We start from the raw sequence: 12,096 nt of genomic DNA on the forward strand, positions 1-12,096 counted from the left end.
GGCGGGGACAGCGACACCGCCACGCCCGCCCGGGAGGGACCGTGACACCGGCTGTGGCACTGGCGGTGTGTGTGACACTGGGTGTGTGACACTGCGTGTGTGACACTGAGGGTGTGTGTGACACGGGGTGTGTGTGTGTGACACTGCGGGTGTGTGACACTGGGTGTGTGACACTGGGGGTATGACACTGGGTGTGTGACACTGGGTGTGTGTGTGTGACACTGCGTGTGTGACACTGGGTGTGTGACACTGGGGGTATGACACTGGGTGTGTGACACTGGGTGTGTGTGTGTGACACTGCATGTGTGAGGGTGTGTGTGTCTGCGTGTGTGTGTGTGTGTGACACTGCGTGTGTGACACTGGGGGTATGACACTGCGTGTGTGACACTGGGGGTATGGCACTGGGTGTGTGACACTGGGTGTGTGTGTGTGACACTGCGTGTGTGTGTGACACTGGGTATGTGTGTGTGACACTGCGTGTGTGTGACACTGCGTGTGTGACACTGGGTGTGACAGAGGTTGTGTGGCACTGGATGCCCGAGTGCCACCAGGTGTGTGTGCCAGCCTGGGGGTGTGACACCACGGGTGTGACGCCGTCCCAGTGCGTGCCATTGTGTGTGTGACACTGTGTGAGAGACAGCACGGGTGTGTGTGACAGTGGCTCTGTGTGTGCGTGACGTCGTGTGTGCCATTCCACACCACGTGTGTGTGACCACACGTGCCACGCGTGGCAGCGGATGTGACGCCGTGTGCAGGATGCCTGTCCCCATCCCCACGAAGGGACACCTGGAGGGGACAGGCAGGGGGTCGGGGCGCTGAGATTCCCTTGGCTCTGGTGCATCACCGGGGGAGGCACGTGGTGGCATGTGGAGACCAGGGCACAGGGAGGGTGACAGTGGCCTCAGCCACCTGTGGAGGATGATGTCACCTGCCGTGTGCCTCCCATGTAAATGTCACAGCCCAGCCGCCACGGGGACCTGGGCCGTGACATCCCCAAAGGGCGGGGGACACTAAATGTCACTCTGGTGGCCCAGGAATCCACTGGGAGAGGACAGGTTTCCCAAGGGATGTGGAGGGCAAGAGCCCCCCAGGTGTCTGGAGGACCTGTGGCCCTGGCAGGAGCTGATGAGACACAGGGACAGCTGCCACCACCCGCCAGCAGACGCTGGGGACACCGGGACAGCTGCCACCAGTTTCTTCTCAAGCAGCTGAGAAAGCCACAGTGCTGGGGACAGGGGACACAGGAGGTGTCACAGGAGGTGACAGCCCTGGCCTGTCCCCTCCACTTCCCTCAGAGACAAACGGGCAGAGCTCACTTTAGTTGGTCTTTGTTTTTCTTTCAGTACTTTTTTAATTCCAAAAACCCACCCCCAAGAAACAAAATCTTTCCCGTGGGCGGCTGGGGTTTTCCCTCCCCACACAACAGCTCGCCCAGCCCGGTGCTGATAAGGTATGAGCAAAGAGCCTCTCTAAAAATCCATCTAAAAATCCAGCATGGGAGAAGGCTCAGGAAGCAAAAACTGCCAAAATAAAGATTAATTAAAAAAACAAACAAAAAAAACCCACTTGCCAAATAGGTGCCCGCCCTCTGCCCCAGCCAAGAACCCCCAACCCCAGCTGAGAGAGTGCAAGACTTGGTTTACTTTTACCCTTAATGCTTACATTTAATTTTAAAGCACAAACATCAGAGATGGACTCTAAATCGCCAACAAAAAAATAGATATTTACAATATTTCTCCGGGGAAGGGAGGAAAGGAGGAAGGGAGGGAAGGGGGCATTGAAACAAAACAAAACCACAACCAAACCCTTAAACAAGTGACTTTGCTTGCAGGAGTTGTCTTTAGGGAGCAGGCTGGGTTGGTTTTAAATCACTAAGTGATTTTTATTATATATAATTCTCTTTTTTTCTTCCTCGTGGATTTGCACCACGCCGGGGTGGTGAGGAGGGTCGCACGCCGGAGTCTCTGCGGCTGGAGGGGGGGACACGGCGGGAAGGGGGTGCTGTCCCCCGGAGGAGGGAGCACCTCGCCCCTCTCAACCCCAGCTCTGGAAATTTTCTTTCGCGTTGCAAAACTCAAAAGGAATCCAAAGGAAAAAGAAAAGCTTTAATTCTTCCGATGTCTTTGCCGGGAGCCACCGCCGAGACAGGCCGAGGCCGAAGGCTCCTCCTCTCGCCTGGGGGGGCTTCCTGCTCCGAGCCCTCCGGCTCCACTGGCCGCACTGCCCCTTGTCACAGGCACTGCGGGATTGTCCCCTGGTGTCCCCCTGCCGGGGACAGACCCCGCTGGCCGCCTCTCCTCCTTTATTGCTTCTGAAGCAGCAGGGCGGGTACGGGCTGCCCGCCGGGGACGCCCGCGGGGCTGGGGACCGGTGGTGGCACGGAGGGGACACCCCGGATTGTGCTATCGGTATGCTGCCAGGGAGAGAGCAGGGTGCTGACACCGCGGGGACAGAGAGGGGGAGTGTCCAGGCACAGGCAGGACAGGGAGGGGAATAAAATAGTGACCCAGAAAAAGAAGATTCCAACCTTTTTTCCTTTCTTTTTTTTTTTTTCTTGTCTTTTTTTTTTTTTTGTTGTTTTGTTTTTTTGTCTTTTTTTTTGTTGTTTTTTTTTAAAGTGCAAAAAGCTCTCTGCTGCCCTAGAGAGAGGTTCTTTGGACCAACCATTCATTGCAAAGGAAAATCGGCAGCGAAAGGGGGGTGGGGGGAAGGAGAGGACGATGCCAGTTCGGTCCCAGGCCGCGGAGCAGCCCTCGCCCCTCCGGCCCCAGAGTGCTTCGTGGTGCCGGGAGCTGGGGAGGAAGAGGAGGCAGCTCCTGTCCCCACCCCGGGCTCACTCACCCCTGGCTGATGCTTCCCGAGTCCTCCCTGAGCTCTGGTGTACCTGTGGGTTCTCCCCTGCTCCATCCCCTCGGACAGACGAGTTATCCCCCAGCCCCTGCTCCCGGGACACCCCGGCCACGGGGCTCCTGCCCTGGGTGCTTAAAGAACCGCCCGGATGTGTGGGAGGAGGAGGGGCATGGATAGCAGTCCCTGCAGCCAGTCGAGGGGAAGGGAAAAGGGGGGGAGAGCGCAGGGAAGCACCGAGCTGGCGGCGGCACAGAGGGGGACGGGGTGTTCTGGCTCTGCTCCTGCTTCCTCGGAGAGACCTCGACCCTCAAGCTTTGTGCTACCGGGGAAGTGACAAGTGTTTCAAGGCAAGGAGACGACGGGGAGGAGGGGAAAAGCTGGGGGGAGAGGGTGCCCCATTTCTCTGCACAGAGGCCTCTGTTACAGCCCCCGCCTCGGGAGCGGCCAGCCTCCGGGCCGAGGCTCCCTGCCATGTGCCCGTTCCTCCTCTGGTACTGGCCAGCCTGGCGGGACATCTTCCTCGGCAGAAGTCCCGGGGAAGGAGGAGGAGGAAGGACAGTGGAGCGAGGCCAGCGACAGCCCTGCCTGCCGAGTCAGGTGGGAGGCAGCGGCAGGACACGCAGGGCAAGGGGGGAGGTGGAGGAGGGGCTCTCCAAGAGGGGCGGGATGGGCTCTTTTCCTTCTCCTCAGTCTGCCCCGGGGAGGGTCTCTAGCTGATTTTTTGGATCAGCTTCTCATCAGACAGGCAGTAGAGGCTGTTGATGGACAGGTCCGAGATGAAGTGCTCACAGGCTTTGCGGGTGATCTGTTTGCAACCCCGCAGGTCGATGAGGGTGACGTTGGAGATGCGGCGCAGGTACAGCAAGGCCTGGTCCGTCAGCTTATTGCAGCCTGCGGGCAGAGCACAGGGAGCGTGAGGGGGACACCTCCAGCAGCCAGCACCGGGAGGAGGAATGGGAAATCCAGGAGGCACCTGGAGCAGGGCACGCACCTGCCATGTTGAGCTCGGTGAGGGAGTTGCGTGTGGAGGAGCCCACGGCGGTGAGGAGGTTGGCCGACTGGTCCGTGAGGTGGTTGCAGTGGCTGAGGTCGAGGCGGGAGAGCAGGGGCATATGGCGGATGATCAGGCGCAGCGTGGCGTCCGTGATGTCCAGCCCGGCGAGCCGGAAGTCGATCATGTTGCGGAGTTTGCTGCGATTGTCCTGACCTGCGCAGGCAGAGGGAGAACCGGAGTGAAGAGGCTGCCCTGGGGACCTTGCCTTGTCCAGCCCAGGCAGCCCCAGGGCGGCAGCAGCTTACTGGGTTTGTCTGTTGGAGGCGTGAGTAAGTCCCGGATCTGAGGGTCCTTGATTCCTACTGCCCACCGAAGATCGAGGGTCCTGAGAAGGGGGCAGCTGGAGGTACTGAGGGCACAGACCGCAGACCAGGAACAGCCTGCTAGGATGAGGTCTTTCAGGCCTGGCAGAAGGGAGGCAGGTAACAAGTTAGACGGGTTTGGTAGGCACCCACATCTCCACCATCTTTTTCCAGGCACATGAGGATGCAGGTCCCCTCCCTGCCTGGGTGGGACACTTGCTGGGCGGTGGGACGCAGGCACCCAGGAGTGTCCAGGCTTGGAGGGTGTCTCTCCCCATGACCCAGCCCTCAAGAAGCCTCAGAGCAGGCTGGTGGCAGAGGAAGGGACCCCTCCCCAGCCCACACTCACCTGGCAGCCTGTTGACGAGCCATGTAAGCTGTTTTTTTGAGATATTGGTCCAGCTGAGATCAAGGCTGACCGGCTGCCTTTTGATGATGCCGCTCAGCGCCTGCGGGGTGATGGACTTGCACCTGCTCAAGTCTATCTTTGTCCACAATCTCTTGTCACAGCACCTGGGGACAAGGACAAAGCTAAGGTTGAGTCCCAAGAGTCCCATGGGATAATAGACAGCCAGCAGACTGCCTGGCTTCTGGAAGGAGCCCAGCCCTGGTGTGGTCCTAGCCACAGAACAAGGTTGTTCCTCCTGGTTCCCATAGGTTTCCCCAAACATGGGAGGCTGCTGAAGGTGTCGGGCCACCCAGCGCAGCCCCAGCAGGGTTCCACTGCCCCAAAATAAAACTCCAAGTTGCAGCTGCAGGCTTGCTTGCCCCTCTCTGGGTGTTTCTCCTGATCTTAAGGATCCTTATTCCCAGCAGGCAAAACACTGTGTGTCCCACCCCACAGCCCCAGCAGAGCTCGCTCCTTTGCCAGGAGCAAACTCTTCCTCTCCCATGGGAGTTTGTGGAGAGCCAGAACCCGATGGCAGCTTAGCTGAGTCCCTGAAGGTGCAGGCGAGGGGACACTCCTCCACCACACCACTGCTGATCAAAGCAGGCAATCCCTGCTGCTCAGCTGTTAGAAACCTCCCAGTTTCCATTCCCGTCTGTTCCCAAGCCCTCCATGCACAGCTGTCCTGATGCCAGCATTGTCTTCTTCGGGCCTGCTGTCCCCCGAGGCGTTTCCAGCCAGCAAAGCCATCCCGCCTCAGCCTGCCTTCCCTGCCTGCTGGGAGGCGAGGCAGCAAGGGAGGCCAGGAAGGGCGCCATCAGCATGATGGGCGAGGGAAGGGCACTGGCACCTCACAAGGACACAGCAGGGGACAGCTGAGGGGACAGGAGGAAGGCAGAAGGGAACAACAGAGATGCTACACACAGGCAGAGGCGGCAGGGCTGGCTACAGTGACACTGCCTGGTTCTGGGGAGTGACAGGAGGGCACTGAGGCAACATCCTCCCCCCAGCCCCAGGACGTGTCCCCACACTCACCACTTGTACCAGGTCTTGCACACCCGCATGCACTCGCAGAGCTCCCTGCGGGTGAGGTAGCGGAACACGGACATCCAGACCTCGCGCTGGACGCAGCTCTCCTCGCCCTCCTGCGCCCGGCCCCCGCGCCCGTTCAGCCGGGCCGCCCCCCCCTCCTCCGCGTTCTCGTCCTCCTCTTCCTCTTCGTCCTCCTCTTCCTCGGCGGCCGCGTCCTCGTCGCCCCCGCTCCGCAGGGGCATCCTGGCGGGCGCGTGGCGCACGACCACGCGCGGCGAGTGCTGCAGGTTGGCCGAGGAGGCCGTGATGGCTTGGAGCTTGGGGACAATCGAAGTGCCATGGACATCTTTGGTGGGGCGCTGGAGCGTCACGGTGAGGTAGGAGCCGTGCAGCTTGGCCTTCTCCACCTCCGACAGCTCCTTCTTGCCGCTGGGGTTGTTCTCCTTCTCCCGCACCATGGTTCTCTCCGTGGCCTGGAGCCGCAGCAGCTGCCGGCGCTTGAAGCGCTCGTCCCGGCTGGCGCTGTGGTGGTCGCTGGGCCCGGCCCCCGGGGACGAGCGTGTCACCACCCCACGGGGGGACGCGGGGTCGTGGATCAGCTGCAGCATCGGGGTGGGCGAGTTGGGCGGGGGGGTCAGGGGCTCCTCGCAGCTCCGCAGGGGCCGCAGCACCTTGGCTTGTGCCGTGTCGTCATCGCTCTCCTCCACCTTCCGCTTCTGCGGGGAACGGGGGTGGCTGGTTAGTGGGAATGAGGCCTGGGGAAGGCTTTTCCCTTCTCTTCTTCCCCATGGAAACACCACAGTGCTGGCAGAATCTGCACCAGCAGTGCCCAGTGAAATAATAGAATGGTTTGGGTTAGATAGGGACACCTTCCACTAGATCAGGTTGCTCCAAGCCCAATCGAACCTGGCCTTGAACACTTCCAGGGATAGGGCATCTACAGTTTCTTTGGTCAATCTCTGCCAGGGTCCCAACACCCCCACAGCAAGTAATTTCTTCCCCACAGCTCATCTCAGTACCACGAGGACCAGAGTCCACCCACACCAGCAAACATTTTCCTAACCCCTTCTCAAAAGGGGCATCCTTTGAGGTTCGGGTGGCTTCCACTGTGTGCCTAACAGTGCAGTGTCTCTTACAGTGGAATATCTCAGGATTGCATTGCAGCAGGATGTGCCCAGTCCCTCAAGTGCTCCACCCCCATGATTCTCATTCTCTGATGAGAATCTGATGACTGACTGATGACTGCCCCCCCAGCCCATGCTGGTTGAACACATCCCTGGCAGGATGCAGTGGGAGGGATGGAGGACACAGATCCCTGCCTTGCTCCTTACCTGGCCCTTCTCTGCGTCGTCACCCTGGTAGCACTTGGGGCACTCCCAGCAGTTGGGGAGCTCATCATTGAGCAGCCCTTCCCCATCCATCTGCAATGAGAGGAGGGGGTCAGCAGCAGCCCAGCCCCACAGCAGAGCCCCCCTTTGCCCAGCATGTGCCCTGCTCACCTGCAGACAGCCAGGGTGAACGATCTCGTTGCAGATACAGCACTCCATGAGCTTCTTCTCAAAGTCCTGCGAGTCCTCGTTCTGATCCACCTCCCCGCAAAGTGCACACGTGACCGAGTGAGGCAACCTGGGCTACAAAGGAAAGCAGGGCTGACACCAGGGCATGGTGGGACAGCCTTCCTCCTTTCCTTCCCTACTACCTGAACCATGGACAAGCAACCGGCTATCTCCCAGGAATCCAACTTGGACTCACCGCCAAGCACTGCCGGAGGACACAGGACTGCTTCATGCGGCCGGGCCCGCCGAACTTCTTCATGTCCCTGCAGTAGTGGCACATGCCACACTCGCCCTGCATGCAGGCCTTGCATTTCCGGCACCGCACCCGCCTCCGCCGGGCGCCCGACACGATGGGAGACACCGTGGACCTGACGGGAGTCGGGCGCGGTGCTGGCTTCATGGTGTGCGGCTTGGTGATGGGGATGGTGGGCAGGCGCACCCGCAGCCGGGCCTGGAGCTTTAGCTGGCGACAAGGAGAGAGGGAATTGGGTGAGGAGAGGGAAGCGCTGCGTTCCGCTGGGATCCGGAAGGCTCCGATCCCTGGATCCCGCACCACGACTGCGGATAATGTGCCAGAGAGCAGCTCTGCTCCCTCAGCGCTCCACAGCCAAAGGTGCCTGGATCAGTGCTGACCTGGCACTTCTCCTGGAGCACACTCGCTAACCCCTCACACCACCCCACACCAAGAGCTCCCCTTCCTCTCACCCCCTGCTAGGGCTCAAATGGGTCTGGAAAGGGCTGCTGAGTCCCAAAAGCATCCCTCAGCATCCATGCTTTTCTAACAAAGCAAGTAATGACAAGGTCCACGCTGGCTGTCCTCTCTGTGTCACTCTGCCAACTGCACAAGGGGACAACTCTGGTCACTCTTTCCCGAGCTTGAACACCCACACCCTCCTTGTTTACAGTGCAGGTAGGACAGCACAGCTCTCCAGCTGTCACCCTGCATCCCATCAGCCCTCACAGGAAATCTGCTGGCTGCAGCATGCTTTTGGAATTGGCTGTGCTGGGCTGTGCACCTCAGCTGATGGGCTTGGGCAAGGGCAAGCTCCCAAGGATGGGGTTGGGGATGTGCCAAGCCTCTGAGTGCTGCACCCAAAGCATACACACATCTCCAGGTCACTTCTCCCAGAAAAGCTGCCCAAGATGCTCATGTTGCACAAGGATCACTCTGGATCCCCAGGGCAGAGCAGGCAAGCAGAGAGAGGCACCTCCAAAGGGCAATCGAAGAGGCTCATTTGTCTCCAGACTCCCTAATGGGGTGTTACCCACCCTTCCCAGGGTGACGGGGTCCTGCTTTTCCCATAGCCTGCCTGTGAGCCCATCTCCTGGCAGGAAGGAAGAAGTGACCTCTGGGAGCCATCCTGGCAAGCCACAGGAAGGCAGCCTGCAGAGGGGAAGTCCGGCTGCTCCATGCCTCCATCTGCCCAGCGAGCTCAGCCCGGGCTGCAGCCCAGCTGTGGGCCCTGGGCTATGAGCACAGCTGGACAGGGAAGGGCAGGGATGCATGGAAAGGTCCCATTGCTGAAGAGCTGACTGCTATCCACAGGGGGAGACTCCCGGGAGAGAGCTGCCTTGCTTGGCATTGCAAGACCCAATCCTAGAACAGGGACATGTTCACCTCTCAGTGAGGGGCTGGACTGCTCTTGGCCATCAACCCCACACCTCACCCAGCTCTACCACAGCGAGGCCTTCCCTGACACATTCCTCAGGCCATCCAGGGTTCTCCCTATCAATCCAGAGAGCTCCTAGGAGAGCAGGATCACCCCTTCCTCCCTCCCACAACAAGGCTCCCTGTTCACCAAGCACAACCAAAGGGCTGGAGAACACGGAGCAGCCAAGGCTGATCTGGTTACCACCCATCAGCTGAGCCGGGATAACCAGCACAGTGGGAGTTCTCTGTGTTTGCCCGCAGCGCCGTGGAGGTGGCTGCACCCCACATCCCACTTTGGCACTGCTCCCAAGGCGGGTATGGAAGCGGTGCCACCACACCCCAGGCCTGGCAAATGACTCAACACGTGACACTTGTCTGGGTCCCCTCCTTGCAGCTCCTACCTTATCTCTCTTGGGCCACTGGACGATGGGGACGCCTGTAAGTGCCAGTTTGGGGTCGCTGTTTGCGTATTCTTCCAACAGCAGCTAATGGAGAGAGAGGTGGGGGGGAACACGGCAGAGAGACAAAAAGCACAGGTGTGAGCACAGGGAAACACGGCTCCCGCCAGCGAGGCAGGCTCTGACCAGATGCCAAGGCCAGCATGCTTCAAAGGCGGCTGGGAAGGAGCCCTCCTCTCCCCACGCCCGCCAGCAACCATCCCTCCTCCCCACATGAGACAGACAAGCTCTGTCGAGTCGATCTGCACCAGCGCTTTCATCCAACTGCATTTCAGCCCCGAGGCCCCGCGCTGGGCGGCGGCAGAAGTGGAGAGTGCCAAGATTCGGCAATCTGGGGGGATTTTGGGGGGACGATTCATCAGCATTTCCCCCGCGGCTGCTCCCCAGGCACGGGGCAGCCTGGAGGGCGCAGCAGCAGCAGGATGTGATGCCCCAGCACCCCCTCCGTGGCCTGGCACAAGCTGCCTGTAGCTGAGAGGTGCTCCCCCGCACTGCCTCGGGATTTGGCTTTGACTTGGAGGGAAAGATCCCTCGGCACCAAGCGGACTGGCATGCTGCCCTCCAGCGCGACAGCCCCTCACTCCCGGTGCACGGGGCTCCCATGCTCACCCCGCTCCTTTCAGCGCCCTCCAGTGCAGCCCCCTCCCCACATCCACTCCCCACCGAATTTGCTGGTTGCAAAGGTGCTTTATTTACTTGACGTTGCCATGGTTACACAGGCAGGAGCCTCCTGTCGGCATCCCGGCGGGCAGTGCTTCCCGCTGCCAGGCAGGGCCAGGGCAGGGGTTGCCTGGCGTGCCCCCCGCCCGGTTTTCCGGGTGTCTGGGGAGGCAGGAAGCCGCAGTCTCCCTTGGGCTCCCCGGCAGCGCAGCGTGCAGCCTTCAGACCTTCCGCCTCCCCACGAGCACACACCGAGGGAAAGGTCAGGGCTCGGAGCTCCCACACGGACATCGTGGGACCGCAGCGTCTGCCTGCCCGTGGCACCGGGGACGGGGCGGGGGCGGCTCAGGCACGCTCCTCGCCAGGGAGCCGAGGGATCGCGGGGGCTCCCGGGTCCTGCGGCTGCATCTGTCTCAGAGCCGGGGTGGGCGACAGGCCACTGGTCCCCTGCGCCCTGTGGCCGGCGGGACACGGCAGAGGGGACCCTGTGAACACGCGGCTGGAGCCTCTCGGCAGCAGTGCCGGCAAGAGTGCCCCGGGAACGGGAGAGGTGAGCCCAAGCACCGGCCAGGGACCCCTCCGGGGAAGCAGGGGTCCCCCCCGCGGTCCCCTCCCACCCTGTCCGGGACCGGAGCGTCCCCGCGTCCCCTCCCCGCGCCACGAGCATTGCCAGCTGCCTGACCTTGCGCCTCTGGAGCTGCCGAGACTCTGGGGTGAAGTTTGCCGAGCCCTCTTTGTTTCGGTGCCTGCACTACGAGGGCTGGAGCCCCCTCCCTTCTCCCCGGACACCTCCGGGGGCTGGCTCAGACCCCGGCCGGACCCCCGGTGTTCGGGGACATGGCTGGGGAGCAGCTGCGCCCCCCGCCCCGAGCGCCCCCGGCTCCTCCCCGCCCCCAGCAGCCGCACTGGCAGCCGCGTGCTCCTCCCGAGCCCTTGGGCAGCGGCGGCGGCGGCAGCTTCCTGAGCCGGAGACAATGCTGCTGCGTCACCCACATGCGGTTCCCAGCAATGCTTTGCAACGGGAAGATGGCAGAAGAGAAAAAGGGAGCGAGGAAGCGGAGGGCAGAGCCGCGCTGCTGCAGCGCCGGGAGGGGCCGGGACGGCGGGGATTGGCGCAGGGTCCGGGCGGCGCTGCCCACCGGCCTTCCCGGGATCCCTCCCTCCCTCCGCCGCCGCAATCCGAGAGGCCGGGGCCGGGCTCCTCGGGGCCGGGCAGAGCGCGGTGGAGAGCCCTTACCCCGTCCCGCTCAGCCCAGCCTCCCCGGCGCCTTTCTTTTGTCTGTTCCGAGGCGGGTTTGGGATCTGGGAGCCCCCGCTAGAGCGAGCGGGGCTTTGGAATGCAGGCAAGGGTCATCCCCTCTTGCAGCTCCCCCCAGGGTCTGCACCCCCACACTCCTGACCTGGAGGGAGAAACATCCCGCCAGTCAAGTTTGGGAGCAGCCACATTCCCAAAGGCACCGGGGACCAAACCGCTAGAGGGGGACAGATCCATTCCGGGCGACCAAGGTGTCCCCAAGCAATCCCAGCCCCCCAAGACGCCCCCCAGATACACACCGCAATTAAAATGGAGGAAACTCCAGAAATAAAGCCAAACAGCACCAGGGAGCAGCGGCTGCTCCCACTTATGATGCATCCAAAGCATCGGCAGGTAACTCCAGCTTTGTGTTCCCAGGAAGCCAGTCAGTTACATGCTGACCTAGCTCCAGGACTGTCACCAACTGTGCAACCAGTGACACCCTTGGGCCCCTGGAATGGGCTCTCTCTGACACGCAGGCAGGAACGTGGCCAGTGCTGCCATCCCACCATGGGAGACCTGCCTGGCACAGCTCACAGGCCACCCTGAACTTCCTCACCCATCCCTGAGGATTCCACCCCCATTCCTCACCAAATTCTCCCTCTGCTCATTGAGTGACCAATGTCACACCAGAGGTTTTGAGATGAGGTCCTGGAGACAGGATCAGCACTTCAGGGAGGCTTATCTTGTTTCTACAATCCTTGGTGCTCCAACAGCTCAGTGCACAGCACAGATATAACCTGTTTATGCCAGGCCACAGGGGTCTGGCTTTAGACTTGCTGTCAGCTGCCTCATGACCATCCTCCTGTCAAAACCAGTCATGGAAACCACCACAGAGAGGTCAGAAATCA

The 12,096-nt window shown here is 61.2% G+C and overlaps 1 protein-coding gene across 1 annotated transcript in view; it reads right to left on the reverse strand.

Moving 5' to 3' along the window:
• Nucleotides 1-1,643: 1,643 nt before the first annotated feature.
• Nucleotides 1,644-12,096, reverse strand: part of KDM2A (lysine demethylase 2A) — a 35,340-nt gene continuing 24,887 nt past the window's right edge. Inside the window, exons 14-22 of the mRNA XM_041410947.1 lie at nt 9,235-9,318; nt 7,379-7,645; nt 7,126-7,257; nt 6,958-7,047; nt 5,630-6,342; nt 4,556-4,719; nt 4,150-4,308; nt 3,842-4,057; nt 1,644-3,741 (exon numbers count right to left, since the gene is read on the reverse strand). Coding sequence (XP_041266881.1) covers nt 3,560-3,741; nt 3,842-4,057; nt 4,150-4,308; nt 4,556-4,719; nt 5,630-6,342; nt 6,958-7,047; nt 7,126-7,257; nt 7,379-7,645; nt 9,235-9,318 — 2,007 coding nt within the window. The 3' untranslated portion in view covers nt 1,644-3,559. The remainder of the gene's footprint in view (nt 3,742-3,841; nt 4,058-4,149; nt 4,309-4,555; nt 4,720-5,629; nt 6,343-6,957; nt 7,048-7,125; nt 7,258-7,378; nt 7,646-9,234; nt 9,319-12,096) is intronic.

The sequence above is a fragment of the Onychostruthus taczanowskii genome, unplaced genomic scaffold (genome assembly GCF_017590055.1).
Source record: "Onychostruthus taczanowskii isolate IOZ18803 unplaced genomic scaffold, ASM1759005v1 scaffold101, whole genome shotgun sequence".
In the NCBI taxonomy this organism is placed as follows: domain Eukaryota; kingdom Metazoa; phylum Chordata; class Aves; order Passeriformes; family Passeridae; genus Onychostruthus; species Onychostruthus taczanowskii.